The sequence below is a fragment of the Electrophorus electricus genome, chromosome 5, assembly GCF_013358815.1.
Source record: "Electrophorus electricus isolate fEleEle1 chromosome 5, fEleEle1.pri, whole genome shotgun sequence".
Classification (NCBI taxonomy): Eukaryota; Metazoa; Chordata; class Actinopteri; order Gymnotiformes; family Gymnotidae; genus Electrophorus; species Electrophorus electricus.
In genome coordinates, this window is record NC_049539.1 from 21,082,821 (window position 1) to 21,110,529 (window position 27,709).

The window sequence follows — 27,709 nt, forward strand, 5'->3', positions numbered from 1 at the left end:
GTGCCTCCAGAAATGTGTCTAGTACTATGTTGATAGTAATAAATCCTTTTATACCCTCTCATGATTAATGACCCGAATGATTCACAGATTAGTAAATACAACAAATGACACTTAATTTAAAAAAAAACAAAAACGTATATCCCTGCACAAAAGAAAGCAATCGCGAAATAACAGAAGCAAATCACAAACAACGAAAACCGATTCAACATAAGTATGACCGATTAATGCAGTCACCTATTAACGTCACCACAAGCGGCGGAAAAAACTCAACGCGAAAAAAATACCAATATTAATATTTCTCTTACCCTCAGAGGCTTCAGTTGCAAATCAACCAATTGAATAATTACGGAAATTAGCAAATAAACGCTCAACAAAAATTGGTCAATACAGCAACGTAGTACGTGGATGTTCACAAACGTTTGTGTTAAGTAGTGATAGCAAACGCACTGACCCTTTTTCCTAACTGTACCAAACAAAAAAGTTCATTACTCACAGCTTCATGACACAGTACACAATAGCGGCATCTGGTGGCCAAAACTTCAAAGTGCTTTGTGCATCTGGTTGACAGATCTTTATTTGTTTAGGTAGTTGGTTAGTTATCTATTTATTTATTTCCAGCTTTTAAAACGTGTGCATGTCTTCAAAATCTCATTGCTGATGTGGGTACATACATCCAGGGCAGGATACTTTGATGGCTGAATAATGTGATGTATTCTATTACAATACATAAAACAGTAATATATTCAGAATACATTTAGAATGCACCCAGAACACATCTTACTAAGTCATATTTAAGAGCAAAACTATTTTATATATTTTAAATTTAAGTTCTAAATTGTGAACAGCTTATCATTAAACTGCCATCAATTTATGACTTTATAAATTAAAGAATTATAAATAATTATTATAATAGCGTTCTTATAAAATATTCTACCTTATTTGACGGCAAAAGTTAAGTGTTCAAACTTCAGAACGCTTTTTCCCATTTCCGGCTCTGTGGTCACGTGATCATTGTAGAACGAATGAAGCGCGAGCGTGTTTCATGTTTGAATCACGCGCCAAGGTTCAGGTTCAAGTTCGACATTTAGCGGTGAGTTTAAAAGTGTTTATATGTCGATGTACTTCTGATTACCGTCCAAATATGCGCGCTAGCTGCCAGAAAGTCTGATTTATGAACGCAACTAGCCAACTGCATAGATAATAAGTTAATATGTAATATTTAGTGCAGCTGTTTTAAAGTTTGCATGTCTGCTAAGAACTCTGATTGTTCTCGCGGACTGTTGAACGGGTTCATGTGTTCATTTAGGGACTTTAGCTCCTGCACCAGACCAGAGTCTTAACAAACATTATCGCGCTTGTGTGAGAAGCTGAGAGGAGACGCGAGTAGCTGCTTGTTGTGGCGCTTCGGCTCCTCTCCATGAATCATGGACTTGTGAGTATCGGAACAACCAGCCCCGTGTGTCTCAGACGCTTCATTCTCCAAGTGTGCACCAACGAGTTAACACAAACGCTTGTGAACATCCACGTGCTATATTGACCAAAAGTGCGAATGTTTCTACATAAACTAACCGGTCACTTTATTAAGAACACCTGCCTTGCACATACAGTAACGCTTGGAGTTAGTCCTGTTTAAATTATACTCCAACCCAGATGAGCAGATCTTTGGAACTGGTAGAGAGAAGCCTGTGAAGCACGTGGAGGAGATGCGGACCAGAATCACTCAGTTTAGTAGTAAACTTGCTGGTTTATTCACCACGTGACACAGGCTCGCTCCTGGAGTATTGTAGACAGCTCATAGATGAGTTGTAAAAACATCCAAAGCTCATAACGCGTTACTAAATAAGTAAATAACGATAAATGAAGATCTGGGTCCAGCAACGTCCGTCACGCACAGTACAAAACCAGCTCTTCCGCGTGGGCTACGTGCACACGCCTTTTACGTAAACGTAACTTAAGGGGACAGTCCGCAAATTACTGACCCTTACAGTACTCCTGTTTTATAGGTGCATTACAGACTAATTGATTCTGCATGTTGCCAGGAACATCTTATCAGCCCAAAGAAAAACTGTTTCAGGTTTATTTCCGTGTTTGTCATGACATATAAGGCTGGTAACAGTGCACCCGCTGGCAGACAGTTTCAGGTTTTCTGGGTCATCAAGTCTTTCATGAGCTGGATCAGATGGAAAACTGTGCAGGGCGGTGGGTCCCCAGAACCGGGGTTCAGAACCTCATATGTGTTAAGAATATTCAGACAGGATTCATTTGACATGGCGAGGTGCGGTGATGTAATCATTTCCCTCGTTCCTCAGTGATTTTACTCTCGCCATGTCAGTCATTTTACCTACTGCAGCGTCAGCAAGAATTCTTGCACCTTTTTCCTGCTATAAACGGTTGTTTGCTGTAATCTCAGGGGTTTTTAAATCCCGGGTGAATATCCAGGGTTCACGTATCAGAGTTTGGGCGCTTTTATCTCCAATCACGGAAGTGCTCGAGGAGGCAAATGACTTCTCAGAAGTTTTAAGTAAATTCCCCTACACGTATGTAACCTGCTAATATTCAAACCCAAGTCATTATTATTATAAGTGGTTTCATTAAATAACAGAATTCTGTGCAGATGTGTGAAAAATATTCTGTGGTTTCTTTCAACGAAAGCTACGCATCACACGTGGTTATTTTTGTGAGATGGTAATACGTAAATCCAGTAGCCACTGACATGTCTGTAATTTATCCCGAGGTTTCTGATCCTGTGTGCGAGTCTGTCATACACTCTAGAGGTCTTGTGGTAAAGTTGCTTTACGTATACGACTGGAAAATGAGTCCCGTCTGATTAGTAGTTTAATGTTGCCAGAAATATCAAACACAGCATGACTGCTGGGAATAAGGGAACTAAAGTGACACAACGTACAGGCAGGCAGGACTGTGATGTTCTGGACCCTGGACTAACCCCCTCTGGTAAAGGAGGATTACTGTGCTGCTGAGGTGTAGTGGGGTTTAGTCCCGTTTCTACTGTGAGATAGATGGTGCTTTAGTCCCGTTTCTTTTATGGCAGGTGGTATAATCAGGGTACTGTAAATAAGTGACTTTTTTCCTAATAGTGATCACTCTGAGATTTACTCAGCTGCTCCTACCTGTACAGTACTGACTGGGTTCTCCTGTCTCCTCTGTACAGTACTGACTGGGTTCTCCTGTCTCCTCTGTACAGTACTGACTGGGTTCTCCTGTCTCCTCTGTACAGTACTGACTGGGTTCTCCTGTCTCCTCTGTACAGTACTGACTGGGTTCTCCTGTCTCCTCTGTACAGTACTGACTGGGTTCTCCTGTCTCCTCTGTACAGTACTGACTGGGTTCTCCTGTCTCCTCTGTACAGTACTGACTGGGTTCTCCTGTCTCCTCTGTACAGTACTGACTGGGTTCTCCTGTCTCCTCTGTACAGTACTGACTGGGTTCTCCTGTCTCCTCTGTACAGTACTGACTGGGTTCTCCTGTCTCCTCTGTACAGTACTGACTGGGTTCTCCTGTCTCCTCTGTACAGTACTGACTGGGTTCTCCTGTCTCCTCTGTACAGTACTGACTGGGTTCTCCTGTCTCCTCTGTACAGTACTGACTGGGTTCTCCTGTCTCCTCTGTACAGTACTGACTGGGTTCTCCTGTCTCCTCTGTACAGTACTGACTGGGTTCTCCTGTCTCCTCTGTACAGTACTGACTGGGTTCTCCTGTCTCCTCTGTACAGTACTGACTGGGTTCTCCTGTCTCCTCTGTACAGTACTGACTGGGTTCTCCTGTCTCCTCTGTACAGTACTGACTGGGTTCTCCTGTCTCCTCTGTACAGTACTGACTGGGTTCTCCTGTCTCCTCTGTACAGTACTGACTGGGTTCTCCTGTCTCCTCTGTACAGTACTGACTGGGTTCTCCTGTCTCCTCTGTACAGTACTGACTGGGTTCTCCTGTCTCCTCTGTACAGTACTGACTGGGTTCTCCTGTCTCCTCTGTACAGTACTGACTGGGTTCTCCTGTCTCCTCTGTACAGTACTGACTGGGTTCTCCTGTCTCCTCTGTACAGTACTGACTGGGTTCTCCTGTCTCCTCTGTACAGTACTGACTGGGTTCTCCTGTCTCCTCTGTACAGTACTGACTGGGTTCTCCTGTCTCCTCTGTACAGTACTGACTGGGTTCTCCTGTCTCCTCTGTACAGTACTGACTGGGTTCTCCTGTCTCCTCTGTACAGTACTGACTGGGTTCTCCTGTCTCCTCTGTACAGTACTGACTGGGTTCTCCTGTCTCCTCTGTACAGTACTGACTGGGTTTCTCCTGTCTCCTCTGTACAGTACTGACTGGGTTCTCCTGTCTCCTCTGTACAGTACTGACTGGGTTCTCCTGTCTCCTCTGTACAGTACTGACTGGGTTCTCCTGTCTCCTCTGTACAGTACTGACTGGGTTCTCCTGTCTCCTCTGTACAGTACTGACTGGGTTCTCCTGTCTCCTCTGTACAGTACTGACTGGGTTCTCCTGTCTCCTCTGTACAGTACTGACTGGGTTCTCCTGTCTCCTCTGTACAGTACTGACTGGGTTCTCCTGTCTCCTCTGTACAGTACTGACTGGGTTCTCCTGTCTCCTCTGTACAGTACTGACTGGGTTCTCCTGTCTCCTCTGTACAGTACTGACTGGGTTCTCCTGTCTCCTCTGTACAGTACTGACTGGGTTCTCCTGTCTCCTCTGTACAGTACTGACTGGGTTCTCCTGTCTCCTCTGTACAGTACTGACTGGGTTCTCCTGTCTCCTCTGTACAGTACTGACTGGGTTCTCCTGTCTCCTCTGTACAGTACTGACTGGGTTCTCCTGTCTCCTCTGTACAGTACTGACTGGGTTCTCCTGTCTCCTCTGTACAGTACTGACTGGGTTCTCCTGTCTCCTCTGTACAGTACTGACTGGGTTCTCCTGTCTCCTCTGTACAGTACTGACTGGGTTCTCCTGTCTCCTCTGTACAGTACTGACTGGGTTCTCCTGTCTCCTCTGTACAGTACTGACTGGGTTCTCCTGTCTCCTCTGTACAGTACTGACTGGGTTCTCCTGTCTCCTCTGTACAGTACTGACTGGGTTCTCCTGTCTCCTCTGTACAGTACTGACTGGGTTCTCCTGTCTCCTCTGTACAGTACTGACTGGGTTCTCCTGTCTCCTCTGTACAGTACTGACTGGGTTCTCCTGTCTCCTCTGTACAGTACTGACTGGGTTCTCCTGTCTCCTCTGTACAGTACTGACTGGGTTCTCCTGTCTCCTCTGTACAGTACTGACTGGGTTCTCCTGTCTCCTCTGTACAGTACTGACTGGGTTCTCCTGTCTCCTCTGTACAGTACTGACTGGGTTCTCCTGTCTCCTCTGTACAGTACTGACTGGGTTCTCCTGTCTCCTCTGTACAGTACTGACTGGGTTCTCCTGTCTCCTCTGTACAGTACTGACTGGGTTCTCCTGTCTCCTCTGTACAGTACTGACTGGGTTCTCCTGTCTCCTCTGTACAGTACTGACTGGGTTCTCCTGTCTCCTCTGTACAGTACTGACTGGGTTCTCCTGTCTCCTCTGTACAGTACTGACTGGGTTCTCCTGTCTCCTCTGTACAGTACTGACTGGGTTCTCCTGTCTCCTCTGTACAGTACTGACTGGGTTCTCCTGTCTCCTCTGTACAGTACTGACTGGGTTCTCCTGTCTCCTCTGTACAGTACTGACTGGGTTCTCCTGTCTCCTCTGTACAGTACTGACTGGGTTCTCCTGTCTCCTCTGTACAGTACTGACTGGGTTCTCCTGTCTCCTCTGTACAGTACTGACTGGGTTCTCCTGTCTCCTCTGTACAGTACTGACTGGGTTCTCCTGTCTCCTCTGTACAGTACTGACTGGGTTCTCCTGTCTCCTCTGTACAGTACTGACTGGGTTCTCCTGTCTCCTCTGTACAGTACTGACTGGGTTCTCCTGTCTCCTCTGTACAGTACTGACTGGGTTCTCCTGTCTCCTCTGTACAGTACTGACTGGGTTCTCCTGTCTCCTCTGTACAGTACTGACTGGGTTCTCCTGTCTCCTCTGTACAGTACTGACTGGGTTCTCCTGTCTCCTCTGTACAGTACTGACTGGGTTCTCCTGTCTCCTCTGTACAGTACTGACTGGGTTCTCCTGTCTCCTCTGTACAGTACTGACTGGGTTCTCCTGTCTCCTCTGTACAGTACTGACTGGGTTCTCCTGTCTCCTCTGTACAGTACTGACTGGGTTCTCCTGTCTCCTCTGTACAGTACTGACTGGGTTCTCCTGTCTCCTCTGTACAGTACTGACTGGGTTCTCCTGTCTCCTCTGTACAGTACTGACTGGGTTCTCCTGTCTCCTCTGTACAGTACTGACTGGGTTCTCCTGTCTCCTCTGTACAGTACTGACTGGGTTCTCCTGTCTCCTCTGTACAGTACTGACTGGGTTCTCCTGTCTCCTCTGTACAGTACTGACTGGGTTCTCCTGTCTCCTCTGTACAGTACTGACTGGGTTCTCCTGTCTCCTCTGTACAGTACTGACTGGGTTCTCCTGTCTCCTCTGTACAGTACTGACTGGGTTCTCCTGTCTCCTCAGACATGCTGAGCAGGTGTCACTGTGTTCTGCTGTTACAGCTGCTGACAGTCATAGCTGGTAAGTGGATAGAACAGGTTCTCTCAGGTCATCAGAATTTCATCCTTGACTTTGGTGTGTTAACCGGACTATTGTACCTGCTTGACCTTTATCTTTATTTAATCTTCTTTATATTTAATAAAATTATTATTAAATTAATTAATACATTCTGATGGTTGTTTTTAATAATTCATTTTGCGCTGCACAGCGTAAACGATGCCATCCATTTTTATAACATTTAAATGGATAAACAAGTTTACTGCATTGCTGCTATTCATGAGAACTGTACTGTATAACTCACTGTGGATGCTCGGCTCCTTGTACCTACTGTATAACTACAGTGTCTGTCTCACTCATATACCCCATTCTTAGTCAGCTGGCTAAGGTAACATGAACACAGTGATACTTTACTAATAATGTCATAACCTTTTTTTCAGAACACTGAGAAGGGATAGGTTGCTAATGGCCCACCCACAGAATGAGAAACATGAAATTATTAAATTTCATTGGACAGATTTCCTGTCATTTTGCTAATAGACTTGCATTTCAGAACCCTTTAATTAAAAGATCACCAGAATGGTCATGTAGACACAGACATAGAAGGCACAGATGTCCCTGCAGCCGTACTAATGAGCAGTATCAGTCAGTTCTGCTCTTACTTAGAAATGCATCTTTGAGTAACCAAGCATATTTAAGTAGCCTGAGTGAATGGGTTGATTATTTTTAGTTTTACTGTATTTATAGAGAGAGCACGATACCAGTTTTTCTCTATTGATCTGATACTGATGTCTTGCATTTGATTGTCGCCTGATATCAATACCAATCTAATATTTTTTCATTAAAAGCCACTGTGGTTCAATTGTGTAGGGGATTATTTAGTGTGGGATGTATTTTATATGTGTATAATTATATATTATATATAGATACTTGCGCTGTATCATGCATGGATATGACAGATAAAATAAATAACATTCTAAATAATAAATATTGTTTACAAGTTGATATTTATTGCCTTGATATGTAATATTGGGTCGTTTTCCTCTCTAAATAGATTACAGTCTAATATTTGGTCTCATTTGTTTCTCTTTATCTAATTTCAGGACTTGTTTGACAATCTGATGAAGTTTTAGTTCAAATATTTGCAGAAATATAGAAACTTCTAAACGTTTCACAAACTTTCAAGCACCACTGTAACGTTTTAAACTCTCTTTTCTTAATGTGTCTTTAAGGCTTTTTTCCTTCAGTAAAGGTGAATCTTCATGATGCTGCTACTCTCCCCTGCACTCAGATGTGTTCTGGTCTGCTCACATGGACTGTGTCCTTTAAACAACTTGACATTCTGGCTCAATGTAACCAGACATCCTGCCAGTCAGAGGAGGGATTTCACATGTCCCATGATCAGTACCTGAAGGGAGATCTCTCCCTCACCATCACTGATGTTGATTACACTAAGAGGACCTGGTACACCTGCGCTTGTAATGGTAAAGACATCTGTGATGTGAGTCTACAGATAGAGGGTAAGTATCCTCGTGGATTATCTAGCTATTGTTACTAAACCATTATTAATGTAGACAGATAGAACTTGATTTATCTGGGGTAAATAAAGTAGAACAGAAAACTTCACAAACATTAGATATGTGGGGGAAACACAGAAGGAGCTTGTATAATGTTTAAATGTTTATATCAGATTTGTAGTTCTGAGGTTACATGGTCAAATCAGTTGTATATTGCATTCAAGTTTCTAATTCTTTTCCACAGCCTGGAATTCTTCAGTTCAGATTAACCCTGGTGAACCTCTGGTGCTGGATTTGCTCATATCAGAGTCAGTGGAGTTGATTTATAACAGCACAGGTGCAGCTGCTTCCTCTAGTGGACAGATCTGCACAGTGGCTGGACACTCACTGAAGTGTGAACCTGAATACACTCAGAGAGTGTCACTAATCTCTACTGTTGAGCTGAGAGGAACAGCTCCATCTGATAGTGGTGTTTACAGCATAAGAGACATTAAGAATGAAGAGATTATTCAGACATACACAGTTACTGTGGAAGGTAAGTGTGGTTACTGTGATTGTAATGTTGCCTAGAGTTGAGGTCCTGTTTATCTAAGCATATCTCCAATAAAGCATGTGGACCTGGTTGATTTTCACTGGACTCTTTGTGGTGAATTCTCACATGGACACTCACATGGACAGCCACTGATGTTTTATGGCACTTGGTGTGATTCCTGCTTACTCATACCAAAACAATCATGAGATATTGAGTGATGAGTCAGAAAATTTGAATTGTTTGTGTTTGAAGGTGTTACAGCCTTGTTTGTGTTATGGGTAGGGTTATTTGTGTTTGTTTACATTTGTTACATTTATGTTTGTTCAGTGAGTATTTGTTGTGGTTTTGGGCCTCTGCTTGTTAAATCATTCTCAGTTATCGCATCACCTCTTTCTGGATGTGTTCACTGTTGTAAATATTATTCTGTGTATAGTGTATTGTAGTAGTCTTGCGTGAATCGTAGTTGGGAAGTTTGGAGTTTGACACCTTTTTTATTTGCTCAGTTCTTTACTTCTGTTAGTTTTTGGAAGTTAGGGAGGGTTATTGTGCTTAATTTGGTTTGTGTTCAGTTGAGACAGTTGGTTGTTTTGGGCAGCAGTGGTTGGCATGTTTGCCTCTCAGCCTTTGAGTCCCTCCCTGGGTGGAGTTTCCGTGTTGTCTGTGTGGGTTTCCTCTGGGGTCCTCCCAAAAACATGGAGGTTAGGATGACTGGATACTCTAAAACTGTTTGTTTGTTTGTTTGTTTGTGTGTGTGTGTGTGTGTGTGTGTGTGTGTGTGTGTGTGTGTGTGTGTGTGTGTGTGTGTGTGTGTGTGTGTCCGTGTCCGTGTCCGTGTCCGTCCAGTGATGGTTGGTGCTCTGTCCTGGTCTAAACCTCCTCCCCTTCTCCTACACCTGTTCAGTCCCCCAGGGGTCTGTAGTTTCTGATAGAGAGAACACTGTGTGTAAATTGGCTGCTGCTTCTCATCTGTTTGTGAGTGATTTCTGTCTGTAAAGCGTCCTTGAGTTTGAGAAAGGCGCTAAATAAATGTAACCAACTAAATAATAATTTTTTATTTCTAGTGTGTCTTATGGTTTTTTTTTTTTTTTTTTAGTTTGGCCTTGTCTGCTCCTGAAGCTCAATCCCTCTACATACGACCCTCAATAAATCAACAAATACTTCACCCTCAATACCACTGTTTACTCTAGTAATTATGCTGTGTGTTAATATGTAAATGTAGTCAGTGATGGTGCAGTAATTATGCTGTGTGTTAATATGACACTGGAGCTTCAGCAGTGATCATAGTTATGACGGAGCACAGGTGGTGATCAGGGTGGTTGTTGTTGTTGTTGTTGTTGTATACACACACACACCCCCCCCCCTTTGTGTAGCTCATTCTCGCCACTGGTTCATTCACTTTGAACTCTCAGTATGTTGCTATTCTACATTTACAACAATATCTCTCTACAAGATCCAGATTTGTTTTAGTTTGATTTCTAAACAGTTCTCCATCACTGTACTAGTTACTTCCTGATTGAATTTGAGTGGATACTGATATCCAGGTGGGAGGTGCTGAGCTCACCAGAGAACACACACAAATCTGTAGAAGTGGTTACTATGGTAACTGGTGAAACATTATGCGTACCTACTTGTTAAGATCTTGTGCAGTGATGCTGTTGAGATCTTTTTGTAAGGAACTGGAGCTGAACTGCCCTTGTCCCACAATCCCTCTCAATCCCATCACAGTGACCACTCTGGTACATACACATATGATTATAACTCTGTACTGTTTAAAGAGTTGTTCATAATTTCTGACCATTTTTATGTCTGTGTCTGTTGCAGAAGTCCAGCCACGTCCCAATCAGAGCTCCACAGTGACGGTGTTGACGGTGCTCCTGGCTCTGACGGGGGCGGGGCTTGTGGCAGCAGTGCTGGTGATTGTGCAGCTGAGGAAAAAAATCCCGGAGCTCTAGAAAGGAAGTACAGTGAATGGAACAGTAACCATGACAACAGAGGAGTTAATATGAATGGACTAAACCACTCAGATGAAGAGCAGAGGTGATCTCCCAATAATAACCGTGAGAGTCTGAGAGATGATAAATTATTTTGTTCTCTTTTACACACAGACAAACGTATCCGCACTGCCTTTCTCTGTCCCATTCAGGGGTCAAAGATCAGTGTATGTTCGGTCATGCATGATTAAAAATGTAATCACATTAGCTCTCCTGAAGCTCAACTGGTAGAGCAGGTACACTAAGATTTGATCCTCAGAGAGCACACATGCTGTCATACTGATAAATATGTATCAGTCACTATAAGAGCATCTGCCCAGTACTGTAAATGTAATGTAAAGATGTTTACGTAAACATTACTGTGAGATCCTGTGATGTAATTTAATGCACATTAAATACTTTTGTGTTAGCTCATGGAAAAACCGGACATTTTGTCTGGAGCATCTTTGAATAGTTTAAATATTTTAGTTGCCATTTGTCAACATGTTTTAATTAAGAGTCCCCCTTATTGTTCAGGTTATAATTTCAAGAGTCTCCCTTATTGCTCAGGTTATAATTTCAATAGTCTCCCATGTGGTCTTGGTGATTATGGTCAGTTGTTGTGGTTGGTTTTCCCAATGCTGTAATGCTGCATTAATTTCAAAGCATTGTATTATGGAAACAGGCCTCATGTCATTTGGCCTGCTTCATGCCACTTGTGACAAATGTTTCAGATCATTAAACAAATTTACTTGTTATCTTTGTCCAATATTAAAACACAAAATGCAGTTTTTAAATGAAGGTTTTTATTATTAACGAGAAAATAAATAGGACCTGCGAGACAAAGTGAAGTAGACCAAAAGATCCTTAAAACTAGACAGCATGCTGCGAGCCAAAGAAATTCAGAAACTCATCGTCTTACTTTCAGATATGTAATGAGCATTGATTTAGGCAGAAATTCACCAGGACACTTCACAACACAGTTAGTAATGCTATAAAATGTCATTTAAGATATAATTGGTTCAGTAATAGTACAGTTTTGAAGAGAACCACAACCGAGGCATACAAGCGCTAATCTTTTTGTATATCTGTAACGGCGTCAGTCCTACCCACTAGCCTTTCTCTGCCCAAACGTAGATCACTGTCGCCTGATTACTGATTAATTACACCAGTCTCTCATTTTAGTTTCTTTTATAACCTCCCTTTTCCCATAGTATCCTCGCGAAGTATTGCATTCTCATGCATACCGAGCGTTTCTTGTTTCTGTTGCTTTCCCCCTAAACACCACCTCACTCTTAGCCCCTTACACAACCTCGGATTCTACCTTCTGGTTTGGACTTGGACTGCCCTTGACTCTCCCCTTCACCATTCCACTCCTGTTTATGACTACCCTTCTATTTTGCCTCACAAGTCCTTCCTGCCTGTACTGAAAATAAACTCTTGCATTTGGATCCACACTTACCTGTGTCCTGACGATTCCTTACAACATCCTTGTATGATGCACTTACATACGCGTGACCCACCTTGCTCAGACCACGTTAGGCTGTTGTGCATGTAGATATCAGGAGCACACGCAGTGAACGTATTCCAAGGCTGTACTTCACAAAAGGAGCAGACCGTGGTGCACTTACAGGTGTAGGGCTGCACCCAAAACGTTCTCGCCCCAGTTCTGAGAATCCTGATCTGTGCAGCCAGTGAGGATTTATTACGACACCTTCACTTTTTTCTCTCTTTGCATTCAAATGTTTAATTATTCAATTTTTGGTGTATACAATGAGTCCCTTTTCTATCTAATTTAATCTTATTTATTCAAAAGAGGCACTTTTTTCACTCTAAACAGAAAATGTCTCCTGATAACTTAGGTTTATTTTAGGTTCGGTTTTAAAATTAGGTTTATTTTAGTCCGTGATAATCAAAACCGTACCATATGGAGCTGTCTTCAATCGTATTAGCTTTTCAAAGCTTCAAATATGAAGTTTTACATTCATTTTTGTAGACTTTTTAAAATCCAGTTGCCTAACTCTTTCTGGCATCATCCACTGGTTCACTGTATCACTGTATGTGACAGTTTCTCTTCCGCCAGCTTGCCTGAACGTTGGTATATTTTGACAGTTTTCAGTCTGTTCTGCAATGCTTTCCTTTGTACAGTTATCCATGCTTGGTTAAATATGTGGATTCAGATCTGGAATAAATACTAACATACCCATTAAAGATGTTCCTACATGCTGCAGTATGTTTTTCCATTTTTTATTTTTGTTTATTTTTTTGGACAGCTAATAAGTTAAAAACAATTTGCAGACACTTCAATACTGAACAAAGCAGAATATCCCGATACATTTTAGACAGTTTACATCAGTGTCCAGGATACATTCCAAGAACATCTTAAGCTTTACAGCATTTGGCAGGTGCTCTTATTCAAAGCCAATCACATTTTAAAGCAAATTCTAGCTGGTTATCCATTAATAGGTCTTTGTCATTGCTGTACATCAAAAAAGCTGTAATACCAATAATATACAAGAAATACTTCTAAAAGAGCAAGAATTTGCCTCTCCAAAGCAAGACATGCCTCTTTCTTCCGCATCAAAATTTTTGCTTGTATTAAAAGTCAAATCCTAAAACCTTGGCAAGTTAAACAACCAGAATTTTTGATGCACCTTGTTCCTCACTGCACTAGTGCTCTGCATATGTAAAAATGAAGACCCAGAACATGCAAAGATGTCATCAAAATATAGAATAGTTGCTTTAAGGAATCTAAAATCTACGATTGTCAATATTTGTTTATCACAGCTGCTAGCTAGTGTAACTAGTTAAGAGTGCATTACGACCAATATCTAGCTAAGGTTAGCTACTTTGAGTGGTTACCTACCTAACCTAGCTAGCTGCTTTACTTGGCTATTTTATTCTGACATGTTCCAATCAAAATGAAATGAATAATCTCTTCTGATTGTTTTCTGAATCAATTCTTGATGATTCAGGGTAGCTAGCTAACCTAGTAAATTTAGCCACCTGGTCAAAGTGTAAAAGCCATGATTATTAAGGTTGTCTGCCAGATTTAATTTAAAAAAAGAAAGAAACAAGTTCACATGAAATGGGCCTTTATGAAGACATTGCTTTAGCCAGCGATGCTGACTTTTGTATCATAGCAAGCTTTAGCTAGCTAACCTAGCTAGTTAGATACTCGATAGAAATCTGATCATTTCCAATGTACCATTACGGGAGGAGAAAAAACACCAAAATAATCTAGGGTGAAGTTTAAGATAGCATGTTAACTAATCATCGGCATGTGAGTGACTATATCAGCTGATACCTGCCTGTAAAGTGTCCTTGAGTCTGAGAAAGGTGCTATATACATGTTAATAATAATAATAATAATAATAATATTATTATTATTATTATTAGCTAGCAAGATGAAACAAAAAGCATCAGGGAGATGAGGAAGAAAATATGTTACTTGCAGGTTTGTCACCATGGGGAGATTTACAAGTGGGTTCTTACAACGCGACACATAAAAAACTGAACGGAGCCCGAATGATGTGATATTGTTAAGGGACTGAGGGGGCAAAACGTTCAATTAATATTACACATACAAGACATTTAATACACGTTCACAGTAATCATGGTTTATACATTGAAAAAATGCATCAAAAACAAATAATATGAACAGTTCCATAGCTGGATACACCTGATATATTAATGGACAGAACACAGGAGTTTATGGAGAAACAACCTCTGTGCTTGAGAGGAAATAAGATATTTTAACATACACTAAATATCAATCACAAGGTCCAGTAATACACAGTCCAGTAGTACGTTTTAGTAATGCTAAAATGAGACAGCAGTGTACATGTCGTCACACCTGGTGTTTGTGACGTCACTGAAGCAGATATATAAAAAGGCTCATCTGGTGTCATGGTTACCATTTGGACAAAGTGCGCAAACTGAACAAACCAAAATACAAACTACAAGTATATTCAACAATTGTTATTTCACATTTTCCTGTGGATAAATTGGATTATTGTCAGTATACATTTCTCCGATATCAAAGATAGGCCTAAATATTCTCTTTAATGCAAACCGGGAAACGTCTATATGAAAAGAGTGCATAAAGGAAATAATTTCTTTCTATGTTTCGTTTTGATTGCGACTTTAATGTCTTTATATTAAAAGCTTAATTTTGCTTTGAAAAGTGCTGAGTTTTGGATTTATTTCAGATGTCCCTTAAATTCACGTTCCTTTCATCATCGATGGCAAGCGCGTTCACTGAAATCAGCGCTTGGTCTGAAAGGAAGAAGGTCCACAAAACGTTTTATTGCTGTTTGTATACTTGTCGGCGTCGAAACGTATCAGCACTGTAATTGAAAAATATATTTGTAATACAACTTTTCTATTTTGATTAAAAATGATTTTCGTTTCACAAAATATCAGTTCCGCTGCGTTTTGACATTGTGTAAAATTATATATTTTCAGATTATAATCATGAACGTTTTCAGATTCTGTCATTAGAAACACTCTGACTAAAACATGCGTGTTACTTAATTTATTTAATAAATGAAGGAAAGATTGCTTGTAGATGAAACATTAACATTTTCACTTTCAAAAAGTGGTGGACATAAAAACAGCCATTTAGGAATGTTACAATCTGATTTTCAGCCGTAGTGACATGTAGCATCCCCATCATGATTTACGCACATGCTCGTGAACAAATTAAAATTGTTATTTGTGTGTTGATCAGTTTAAGAGACTATTGAATAGATTAAGAAAAGTGTGACGGCCCGAATCCTGCAGGGCAAGGAGCAGGACACACAGACCTCTCTCGTCCCAGACAGACATTTATTAAACACGAAAGATTAGTAATCAACGTTAACTGCACTCATATGTAACGAACCATTGCAGCGTGAACACAGGGAGAGGCAGACACACACACAACGAGTACAACCAGTAAACAATGAACGCTAACACTAACATTAACGTAAATGAAACACACGAAACACACACACACACATAAACGAAGAACCGGGTGCAGGTGTGTGCTAACGAGGGGGGCGTGGTTACAAACAAGACGCACGTCACACCGGACAGTCAACAGCGAACTCCCACTGCACGTGGCGGGGCGTACCACGTGATCAGTGGGAATGGGAGCTTACCGTGACAAACGTTTGCTGAAGAGTAGTTGGATATCAACTAAGGGGTTTTTTGTAAAATAATGTACAAATAAAATAATAAAATAAAATACAAATAATATACACAAATTATGCGTTATGTAAGATGATTAATCAGAAACATTCTTTAGTAGAAACATTTAGACTATATATATATATATATATATATATATATATATATATATATATTAGTTAATATGCAGTAGGAGCTGTAGGAAGCTCTTTTAAATTTATAGGAATTTTAATTATAATTTTAATTAATTCTGTGTTGAGATTAGTTTAAATACATTAAATTAAATTGTTCAGATTCAGAGACGATGAAGGGGATATTAAAGAAAGTATACATACAAATTATTTAATATTTGTTTTATTTATGTGTTGTTTAGCCTAGATAAGGAGAATGCTGTATAGTTTAATCTCAGAGAATGTGTATTAATATACATTGTGGGATATCAATTGATAAACTTCAAATAATATATTACCAAAATGCCGCCAGTGTGACTCCAAGGTCGAAGCTACCCGGCACCACCAGCATGACCTGAGCTGCCACACACCGCTGCTCATCAGGAGGGCGAGCTTACATAAGGTAGAGAGCAGAGCTGTATGCCCAGCTCCGCCTGCCCCCTCCCTGGTGCTGCAGTGCATCCGTGTGCCCCGGGTGTGCAAGACTGAGGAAAAAACAAAGAGGCAGGACAAGTGCCAGGCTGGCCAGGCTGCCTCTAATCCCCCTGGAGCCAAAGACACATCTGTTGTGAAGGTTTATTTCTCTCTGTTGTTAACAAGGTGGGACAACAGACAGGTGAGCATAGGGGACCTTGGATCAATGGGTTAAAAAAATTACTTCTGACATTTACTTCACCCTAGAATACTAGAGAATTGAGTTAATTTTCTATTAGGTTCGTTTCATCAGATAAACTAGAAAATGTATTAAACGATGGCACCTCTAAGGATATTTGAGAATGGAGTCTGTAACGAAAACTGCAGCAAGAGAAACAAGAATGTACTAAAGAGATTCCATATAAAACTCCTAAATTAACCTTATATTTCATAAGTAGTGAAGAAACAGTCATTTTAGGCAATAGTCCTGTTCAGATTTGTTTTATTTGTCTGTTGTGTCTCAGCGCCTGCACATGTGAAATGAATGGACTTCACCTGCTCTGCAGATGACCAGGGTCAGTTGCCCTACAGCCTCTGTAAGCAATAGAAACCTTCAGGGCCATGTTTGCAAACTTGTTCTCCAACCTGATATTGTCTGACATCCAGCATTCCTGACACTCGTGCATATTACTTCCTGAGAAAAATCTTTAATTAAATGTAGTTTTAAATGTATGCAGAGATGTTGGTCTGTGATATTTCCATTTCAATCCCCTTGAGTGTGTCTCCGTTTCCTGTAGGATGACTAAAGAGAGAACCTCCAGTGCAAATGTAAAAATGGGGGTACGTTTGTTGTCTTTCTTCACAACTGCTTCCTCTCCAACATACACATACTTGTGTTCTTTTCTTTCTACTAGACAAATACAACACACATTACATTTACTTTGACTTAAAGCACAAAGTTCCACTTCTGACTCTTGGTCTTTCCTGATTCAGAAAACACCAGTTCTCTTCTGCTGGTAATCATGGAAAGAAACTCATTACATATCTAAACGTTTTATGTTTTACACAGTCACAAATGACCCCAAACATAAGTAACCAAAGCTGATTTTAAATTCCTTTTATTGTAAAGATTTTTAAAATAATACTAAAAAAGAAATTCCCACTAATATCCTGCAATTATGCCAACTGCAGAGTCGTTAAGCACAGTGCTGCTCACCTCCTCCTTAAGTTAGTAATAGGACTGTGATGAGGTCATCGGGATACAGGACTGTGATGGTGTGATAGGGATACAGGACTGTGATGATGTGATGGGGATACAGGACAGTGATGAGATGATGGGGAGGCAGGACTATGATGATGTGATGGGGATACAGGACTGTGATGAGGTGATGGGGAGGCAGGACTGTGATGATGTGATGGGGAGGCAGGACAGTGATGAGGTGATGGGGAGGCGGGACTATGATGATGTGATGGGGATACAGGACTGTGATGAGGTTATGGGGATACAGGACAGGGATACAGGACAGTGATGAGGTGATGGGTAGGCAGGACTATGATGATGTGATGGGGATACAGGACTGTGATGAGGTGATGGGGAGGCAGGACTGTGATGAGGTGATGGGGAGGTAGGACTGTGATGATGTGATGGGGAGGCAGGACTGTGATGAAGTGATGGGGATACAGGTCAGTGATGAGGTGATGGGGAGGCAGGACTGTGATGATGTGATGGGGATACAGGACTGTGATGAAGTGATGGGGAGGCAGGACTGTGATGATGTGATGGGGATACAGGACTGTGATGATGTGATGGGGAGGCAGGACAGTGATGAGGTGATGGGTAGGCAGGACTATGATGATGTGATGGGGATACAGGACTGTGATGAGGTGATGGGGAGGCAGGACTGTGATGATGTGATGGGGATACAGGTCAGTGATGAGGTGATGGGGAGGCAGGACTGTGATGATGTGATGGGGATACAGGACTGTGATGAGGTGATGGGGAGGCAGGACTGTGGTGAAGTGATGGGGATACAGGTCAGTGATGAGGTGATGGGGAGGCAGGACTGCGAAGCTTTAGGCTGCTTGACAACTCATTTAATATGAATAGCCGCTTAAACACTTTACCTGCACTCTTTACATGTAAAATAGGGTGACATATTGTCGCCCTTTTCTCTCTCTCTCTCTCCTGTGTTTTTTCCTCTTTTCATCTTTGGTAACCAGATTTTTCTTTTTAATTTGACATGATGCTTCATTTCCAACATGCAGTGCACTTATTGCAGTTACAGTTTGCACCTTTTTGAGGGCTGAATCGGATCTTAGGAAGTGTGAAAAACACAAGTAGGCAGTGCCCAACACAGAGCTAACACACTGAGAGGACTTCAGGGAGGGTTTTGTTCATATAGAAACTTGGACCAAAGAATGTGCAGAAGGTTTTGATTGGATTGTTTTTATTATTATATTATTATTATTATATATTATTTTTATTTAGGTTTTGTCTGGCTCCCAAATGGTGTAACTCACTTCCACTGGCTGTCTAGACAGCAAAGTCCCTTGCAATCTTCAAATGCTGACTGAAGACTCACCTATTTGTGAAATATTTAGAATGACCATTGATCCTGTTTGTTATTGCACTTATTGTTGCCTTGTTTTTTGCACTCATGCACCCTGTTTTTTGCACCCTGTATTTCTACAGTATTCTACTTCATTGGTATGTTGTACTCTATACTGTACTGGCTAGGATGTGTTCTATGAGGAAATGACAAAGCACCTTTGTAAGTCGCTCTGGACAAGAGCATCTGCTAAATGCCAAAAATGAAAATGTAAATGTAAATGCTTGATGGTCTGTGCTTTTGTTTTGTAGCAGAGTATGGAAAAGTAATTACACTGTTTAAATTCATTTTATAGATTTTTTAAAAGTAATATTAATAAAGAAATTTCCACTAGCCTGGCTCCAGCTCTGGATTTTTTCCTTTTTCTAATGGGGCTGACGGGGCATGTCAAGGTTTTCTCCCATGGACCCTGCAATCAAGGCATCCGCAGGGGGTGGCTGGCATACGGCTGTTTTTCCCTCCGCTGGCAGGGGAATGTCGTCCAGAAGCTGATCTGCCTCTTGTGTGACCAAGAACACTGACAAGTCTTCAAACAGGCAGACTAACCGGCTTCAAACAGGCAGAGTTCCCCAGCCAGTGGAGTCCCTCCTGAGCAGCTGGTCGACCATGTTCTTTTCTCATGCTGTTTTCCTCACACACCTGCTCACTAATGTCGTAGAGGCACATCCAATATTGCACTCCTGTGAATGGTCCTTACTGCGTCCGCATTGGGTCTGCCATTCTGTGACATGATGAGCATCAGGGGAAAAGGACAGGATGCAGGCACAAGTCTCAGAACAGAAATATGCTGAATTAAAACAAAAGTAAGGCAAATGTCATTTCAGTAATTTCTGCAGACAGGGTAGAGCAGGCATTGCATACACAATGACTGGCAACTTGACCGGCAACACAGTGCTGATGTTCCTTCTGCCTCTTTCTTTTAGCTGTGCTGCCGGAGTCCATCAATGCACTTTATAGCTCCCGAATTTACACACCCTCGTACCTGCCTAATATTCTAGTCTCTCTGCTTTTGTTTTGCTCCATTCTATAGCTGGTATCCATAGCAAGTCTTGGTGATTTCACTAAGGAGGTTCAGGCCAATGCAGAACTGAAGCAGGGACAGGGTATATCCTTGGTAAATCCCACACTTGATGGTGACTCGTGATATTGGTCTGAAGTTAGCCTCTAGGTTTGTCTTCTACAGCCCCATTTAATTCTTGATGAAAGCTCTTGGAGTCCTGTTGATGTGATATAACCTCATTTAAGGATCCACTGAATCATAGGTTTTCTTTCACCAGCAGCTGGTGCTTGGCTCCTCTAGTGTTCTTACTAATAACATTTTTGGCCACGCTCATGTATTGGGCCATGTGCCTACTTAGCTGCAATGATGCCTGACAGGAGCTTCCATGTTGTACAGTGGAAGGATCAGGACTCTCCTGCCTCCAGTTAACCATTTAGGGTGGGTCCCATCCATTAGCAGCTGGTTCATTTGTGCTGTGATGCGCTCATGGAGAGCAGCCAGCTTCCTCAGACAGTAGGCATGGACCATGTTAGGGCCTGGAGCTGTACAGTTCTTAATGCTTGTGACTCTTTCTTGGATGTCTGCTAACATGATGGTTACTGGATCTTGTTCATCTCTCAGGTTCTGTATACACTGGGTATTGTTGTTGCCATGCCTCCTTCTCCCATATGTCTGTCCAGTAATGTTCAGTCTCGAGCTTTGGTGGGTCTGTTCTTATGCAGATTCCCTGCCACTGAGAGTACACAGTGGACGGCTAATGGGAGAACATCCTGTTTATTCTCCTGGCTTCGACTTCTCGTGTATTATTACTACATCTCTTGTAGTAATAATTCTGATGCTCTCATCTTTACTCTTATAAATCCCACACTACCCTGAAAGGTATGACAGGTGTGTAGCTTTTGTATGACTTTTGATCTGGGACCTGCATGTTCTACCCAAAATACATATCTTCCTCTTTTTGAAGGAAAGCTACACTGTTCTCAAGTCAGCAGTTACAGGATATTTCAAGTAGTTCTGCATGTTGTGTATGACTGTACTTGTACAAGTCTGGCTGCATTCCTGTAATGTTTGTCCGAGTGCCACAGGGCGTGGAGCAGTACACACACTCTCTTGACGTGAAACATTTAATGACACAGTAGCAGTGAACATACACACACTTAACACTAACGATAAAGATTGTAACATAAACACAGGCTAGACAAACATGGACACTAACATATGCTCTGACTATGACAAACAAACAATGACCAACACTAAGGCACGCACTAACGGGTGTTTAAATAGACAAACAAACACTCAACTTTAAACTCCGTGCAGGTGCGTGCCATTACAGGGTTGTGGCTTTAAACAGGAGTGAACCACCTCCTGCAGGGCAGGCCTTACCATATGACTGCGGGGGGAGTGTCCCGTAACAATTCTTTAATGCATTCTTACCTGTGAGCCACTCTGGGCCCATTCCTGTTATTCAATACTGGGAGAATCACATGATAAACTGAACAGGACAAAGAGATCGGTATGAGAGAGACTGAGAGAGATTATCATTTAATTAGACACATAAATCTAATTCAGAGGAAAATGAGTGAGTATATAAATATCTACTGTAGATTCAGAATGATCAGAATTTGAACTGAAATTCCAGTAGATGGTGTTAGTGGAGACAGAAAGCAATAATAGAGGTCCTTAGTCCTTCTGCTGTACTTTAACTTTTTATCTTGTTAACCAGCTCAATTTAGCTCATTTTATTTCTAATTCAGCCATGTTATTTTGCTTTGCTTACGTTATGTGAATTGTTTGGTGACTATAACACTTATTTACTGTGGACATGAACTTCTGTTTTTGCAGCAAAATCATTTATTCCTCTTTGGGAACATGCCACATTTGAGTGTGGCCCCCACTTTTATTTGATTTTTCTGCATTTTACTGAAACTCAAATATATTGAGTTTTACTGAAACTCAAAGAGTTCCTGGGCTGTGATGCCATTTTCACAGGCATGAATTCGCTAGGGTCTTTTTCACTGATACATTGTTCATTTTAAGTTGTTAAAGGAGAGCATGAGTTCCAGACCCTGAGACATGTGTCAGTTCTTCTCACTGGCACTACTGTTCTGTTTATGGTTACAGACTGGCAACATTCAGCAATAAAATATGAAGATACATTTTGTGAAGTAGCAAATAAAATTATTTATTGTACAGCACACAAACTCTTAAAGGACCAGAGTTAGACAAAGTTTAAAATAGACACACCAGAAAATTTAATCTTAGCTTTAATTTGACAGAACAGTAATCTACAATGGGAAAAGAAGAAAACAGATCAAGGAGTAATTTCTTATCAAACAAACAACAACAAAAAACAAACTAACAAACATAATTTGAGTGCAGTTCCACAATGTCTGACTTCTTGGTTCTGTCCTCTAGTACATGGGATGTGTGTGGTGATTCAGTGTTTGATTTGTTGGGACTGATCTCTAATACATGGGAGTGTTACAGTCCTCAAACAGACTATACATCGACTATAGAGGTTTTCAATCAAATACTATACATGAACATTGTATTTTTTAATGTGTTTTAATTATTATTATTACTATTTTACAGCACAACATTACTAATGTTTGGGTCCAGATACCTAGCAATTGTTTATAATGGCAAGGAAAAACTTCCTGGGTGAAATTAAGGAAGACATTGGGACAACCCAGATTCAAGATGGAACCTATCCACCACTGGGCAACCCAGCTAATAAACAGTCCATGCTTTATTATATTATATATAATCCATTTAGTATAGGCGTATAGTTCAGTACAGATGTCAGCTTCTCCAGTGGGTCAAGGGAGGGCGAGCTGTTTCTGCAGCTGTTCCTCTGGGTGTGCTGGAGTGGGTGGATGAATACAGCAACATCAGTTTATCTACTGGCAGCACTGGGACAGTTTTTTCTATTATCTCAGATTCTTCATCACTGATGAGCCGGTCTAGTCCATATGCAGTCCATAAGCAGTAGTCATGTGCCAGTGATCTGCATACAGTTCCAGCAGGTTTATCAGTAGCACCAGAACTAAAAGGGAGAACTAGGGGGTGACCATAGTGCTGAGGGTCTCTGAGACATTGTGTTCCACCCACATTATCATCACAAATTTGAGTGATTGCTTGCAGTGCCTAGGCAACACTGTCAACACCTCAAATTTCTAGAAAACTCTTTCAATTGGGGCCCTAGGGTCTGCACCTTTATATACAGGTAACTAACCAACCTTTTGTGTAAATAATTAAGTCTTCAGCGTGGATTTAAAAACTGCCAGTGTGTCTGAGTCTCCCATTAAAGTTGAAAGGTTGTTCCATAACTGAGGAGCTTTAAAGATTGTTTTTACTTTGGCTGTAACTAATTTTAAGATAAATTCTGCATTTATCTTAGGAACAGATACTCACTCAGATACTGCTGGGCCAGAACATTTAGAGCTGTATAAGTGTGACACTCAGATACTGTGGGCCAGAACATTTAGAGCTGTATAAGTGTGACACTTGTTGCGATGTGGAGTTAGAGCAGGATGTGGGACGAGTTTCGTAAAAGATAGGCATACGTTAACACACAAAACAATGAAGACATAGCATGCAGGCTATCAGGGTTAAACACTGACACAGTCAAACATAAACTATAGACTTTTATATTTATATTTACATTTATGGCATTTAGCATTCTAATGCCACACAATGAGGAGCAGGTGTGGAACACAGGGAGGGTGTGGCCACATGGACGAACATATGCACACACTCAAACACACACGGGGAGATGTTTGGGAGGAGGGGCTGTACTGTGACAGAGCCCTTCCCCAATGGTGCGACTCCCAGCGTGCCAACCTATCGGGCTACAGCCCCGAAGCCAAAGGCCAATGGCGAAGCCGGAGGACCGAGCGAACCAACACGGGCCAGTGAGAGCAGGACAAAGGGGGGAAGGACAGGGACCATGATGACAACAGACACAGGACAGACACACTGACAGGGACAGGCACTGACATAAAGGGGGACCAATTGACCAGCACAGACAGCATGATGGGGACACACACAGTGACAGGGACAGCTACAAAACTACATTGAGGAACGTTAAGGAGTCTGGGGAAGCTGCCAAGAGCCCCAGGCTGTCCCCCAGTCGTCAGCTGGGCTGAAGTACAACCGGCCTGTGGAGGATCGCCCCTCGCCGATTTGGGGGGCTGTGACTTCTGCGCACCCGTATCAGGAAGCACACAAGCTGTTTTGCCTGTCTCTGGGGTGGGCACTGGTGTCACTTCCTTCTTGCCTCTGCCAGGCTTAGGTATGGGTGCACGAGTTCCAGGGCTGTGTGCCCTAGTGGAGGGAGTTTCCTCCTCGAACGAGGGATGGCTTGCTTGTTCCTGAGCGGCACTCCATGGGTGGAGCCTTGGGCCATTGGCTCATTGCTCCTGGAGACTACAGACTCAATGTCACTATCAGTGGGAGGATCCCCATAGAGGATCTCCTCCGCCTCCATTGGTGGATCCTCCACACAGTCGAACCCCCAAGTCCGACCTCAGATTGACAATTCTCCCTCCATAATCGGTGTAACCTTCATAGTAGTCCATGAACCCAGCGGAGTCCACTTCCGAGTACTGCTTCCCATAGTCCGGCTCGGTTCTGTAAAACTCCACAGAGTCCGACCCTGGATCATACCCAGGGCCCCCTTAAAATCCACCAGTGGCCTTCTCCCCCATTGTGGGAGTAAGGAGTGAGGCCAGGATGATGGAGGGTCTCTCTGCGAGGGTTGTGGAAGGGTGATTGCTTCCTTTCTTCCCTTTCCTTCTTTTGCTCCCCTTCCCAGGCATCCTTCGTCAGTCAGTGTTTCTGTCACAATGTGGAGTTAGATGCGGGGAGTTTGAAAAAGATAGGCATACGTTTATTAACACACAAAACAATGAAGACATAACACGCAGGCTGTCAGGGTTAAACACTGACACAGTCACATATAAACCATAGACTTTTATACATGCATACTAACGACGCACAACGAGGAGCAGGTGTGGAACACAGAGGGCGTGGCCACACGGATGAACATACACACACACACACACACACACAAACAAACATACAGGGGGAGACGTTTGGGAGGAGGGGCTGTACCGTAACAACACTCAGATATTGTGGGCCAAAAAAGTGTGTAGGATACAGACATGAGCCATTTACATCAAACAAATGGATTTAAATGAAAAATGAAGTTAAACATGGAGAAGTACAAACTTGTAATGCAGGGCAACAAGACTAACTAGACAAACAAACCAAATAGTCCAAATAAGTGACACTAAAGTGTTGAAAGGAACAGACTTTATAGGGGGTGTTGTGAAGTGGAACACGGGACCTCTGTGTGAGGATGTGGCCTTGAAATGAAAACATAAACCACATGGAAGATAGAAAACGAACAAGGACCATGTGGAAAGGAGGATGCTGGTGAGGGGCATTACAATATGTCAAGATATCATCAGTCTTTCTACAAGTTGGAGTTTGTTTAACTGAATTTTTAGAGCATCCAATTAGAATACTATTAATATAAATATAATCTTGCATATATATATTTTTCTCTATGCACCCCTGTTTTCTTTTCTTCAGTTTGGACAGAGCACTCTCCACACTACGAGTTATACTGTGTATGACTATGTATGTGACAAATAAACCGAACTTGAACTTGAACTTGAACTTGATCTTGATGAAATAAAAGCATGGACCTATTTCCCTACATCTGTTGAGTAAAGTATATGCAATGTAAATATGAAAATGTAAGTTTTACTCGTTTGTTCTACTTCACTGAAATGTGGGACATGAAAAGGGGGATATTGTATAAAAGGGCTGTAATTCCTATCTGGTTCATCCTGTAGAGATGTAAATACTCGGATTATAACTGCTATTCTGAGCTGTAATCTCATGGCCATTGTTTTATTTTAAATCCAGTCTTCTGGAGTAAAGAGCCAAAATCCACTAAAACCATGCTATTGTCCATTTCCTTACAGTATGCACTGAACTACATGTTAAAACAAGAAGGAATTTGAGGTGATCTGACAGAATCAAATACTTTATGAGATGTGAACACTCTGGACAGCACCAACTTGTGAAGAGAGGAACATTATGCACTTTGTAGAGGAGAGTGTCTGAATCTGAGCTTTATTTATACGCCTCTGCATGGAGAGCAGTTTTTATCTGATTTTTGACCTAATCAAATGGGCTTTCTCACCATGTGAAGGTTTTCCTGTAAGTGAACAGTGATAAATCTAAAACAATGGTTTTGGAGTGAAGTCAGTATTTATCCTGCAGTGTTTCTGATGTTGAGCTGGCCTTTGGTTCATTTTATAATTGAATATCCTGCATTACTGAATATATTTATTGTCGTGCATTATGTATCTGCATGCGTTTTTGCAGGTTTACAGCTGTAATCTGTAACAGGAGACATGACCTCCAGAATGAGTCTCTGAGGAACAGCACACACAGAAAGGAGAGAGCTGAGAGAATAGAGGGATTCTGTGGAAAACAAATTTTCACCAGCACTGATCAAAAAAACTCAGAAATGTATGAAAATACCTCAATGCCTTAATCCCTCAAATATTGGTGAAAATGAATGAATTTCATCAAATGCACTAATTGTAACACGGGAGGAGGTGGAGAGCGAACACACATGTGAAGTGATGACGCCATAACGAACCAAACTGATTGACTAGAATAAATAAATAATAAGTTTCAATAATCGACACAGACTAACAATACAGAATAGAATGAAGAACAAACAGGCTAACAGGAGAATAATGTGATAGCAGGGTGATGGCGAGAAATGGGCAACCAGGGAATACAACATTAAGGAAATACTAACGGAGAACAATAATAAAACATAACGGTGAGCATGAAGACAGACAAATGGGAACAACACAGAACTGGGCTACATAAGATCAACAAACAATACTGACGACGAAGATACAGAACTAAACAAGGAAAGCAGCAAGAGTAACTAAACACAGAGAACAAACAAGATTGAACTAAACAAAGAACAAATGAGATCAGACTAAATACAGAGAACACACAAGAACGGACTAAACACAGAGAACAAGCGATATCGGACTAAACACAGAGAACAAACAAGAATGGACTAAACACAAAGAACAAACAAGAATGGACTAAACACAGAGAACAAGCGATATCGGACTAAACACAGAGAACAAACAAGAATGGACTAAACACAGAGAACAAACAAGAATGGACTAAACACAGAGAACAAACGAGAACGGACTAAACACAGAGAACAAAGGAGATCGAACTAGAAACACAATGATAGAGCCCAAACGAGAACTGACCAGAAACAGTGAGAGACACTCTAAGACCAACAAACAAGATATGTAGGGACAGAGTTTTTATACCACTGCAATCAGGACAAACTAGGAACAGCTGGAGTGAAAGGGGAGGCGACAGGGAACCGTGGAGATGAATGAAAACCCAGAAGTGATTTGGTTGCCATGACAACGGGGAATGCTCAGGCTTGTAGACGTGACACTAATCAGATACACTGAGTGGTTGGTTGTGTTTTAGTCTGATTCAGGGTAAGAGATCAGACTCACCTGAACCCAGCTATGTGTCCATGAAGAGTAACTGGTCAATGGGAGCTCCTGAGCCCTTCAGAGAGAGAGAGAGAGAGAGAGAGAGAGAGAGAGAGAGAGAGAGAGAGAG

General features: G+C 41.7%; 2 protein-coding genes across 3 annotated transcripts in view; one reads left to right on the forward strand and one right to left on the reverse strand.

Annotated features, from left to right (window-relative positions):
- LOC113569178 (NACHT, LRR and PYD domains-containing protein 3-like) overlaps positions 1–27,709 on the reverse strand; it is a 239,803-nt gene that overhangs the window by 159,535 nt on the left and 52,559 nt on the right. The window lies entirely within an intron of this gene.
- Positions 1,064–11,407, forward strand: LOC118241376. 2 transcript variants are annotated; one of them, XM_035526256.1, is made up of 5 exons: positions 1,064–1,090; positions 6,598–6,654; positions 7,922–8,150; positions 8,392–8,682; positions 10,501–11,407. In XM_035526256.1, exons 3-5 carry the CDS (start codon positions 7,922–7,924, stop codon positions 10,629–10,631), a joined length of 651 nt encoding a protein of 216 aa, XP_035382149.1. In that variant the 5' UTR covers positions 1,064–1,090; positions 6,598–6,654; the 3' UTR covers positions 10,632–11,407. The 2 variants fall into 2 exon arrangements, with proteins under 2 accessions (XP_035382149.1, XP_035382148.1); XM_035526255.1 differs by lacking the exon at positions 1,064–1,090 and adding an exon at positions 1,333–1,432 and having other exon boundaries at positions 7,863–8,150.

Excerpts from the sequence above, each read along its gene's own strand:
- LOC118241376 (XM_035526255.1), top strand. The coding sequence starts at position 6,600 with ATGCTGAGCAGGTGTCACTGTGTTCTGCTGTTACAGCTGCTGACAGTC. Across the intron at positions 8,151-8,391 it reads TGTGAGTCTACAGATAGAGG|CCTGGAATTCTTCAGTTCAG; the intron begins GTAAGTATCCTC and ends TCTTTTCCACAG. Across the intron at positions 8,683-10,500 it reads ATACACAGTTACTGTGGAAG|AAGTCCAGCCACGTCCCAAT; the intron begins GTAAGTGTGGTT and ends TGTCTGTTGCAG.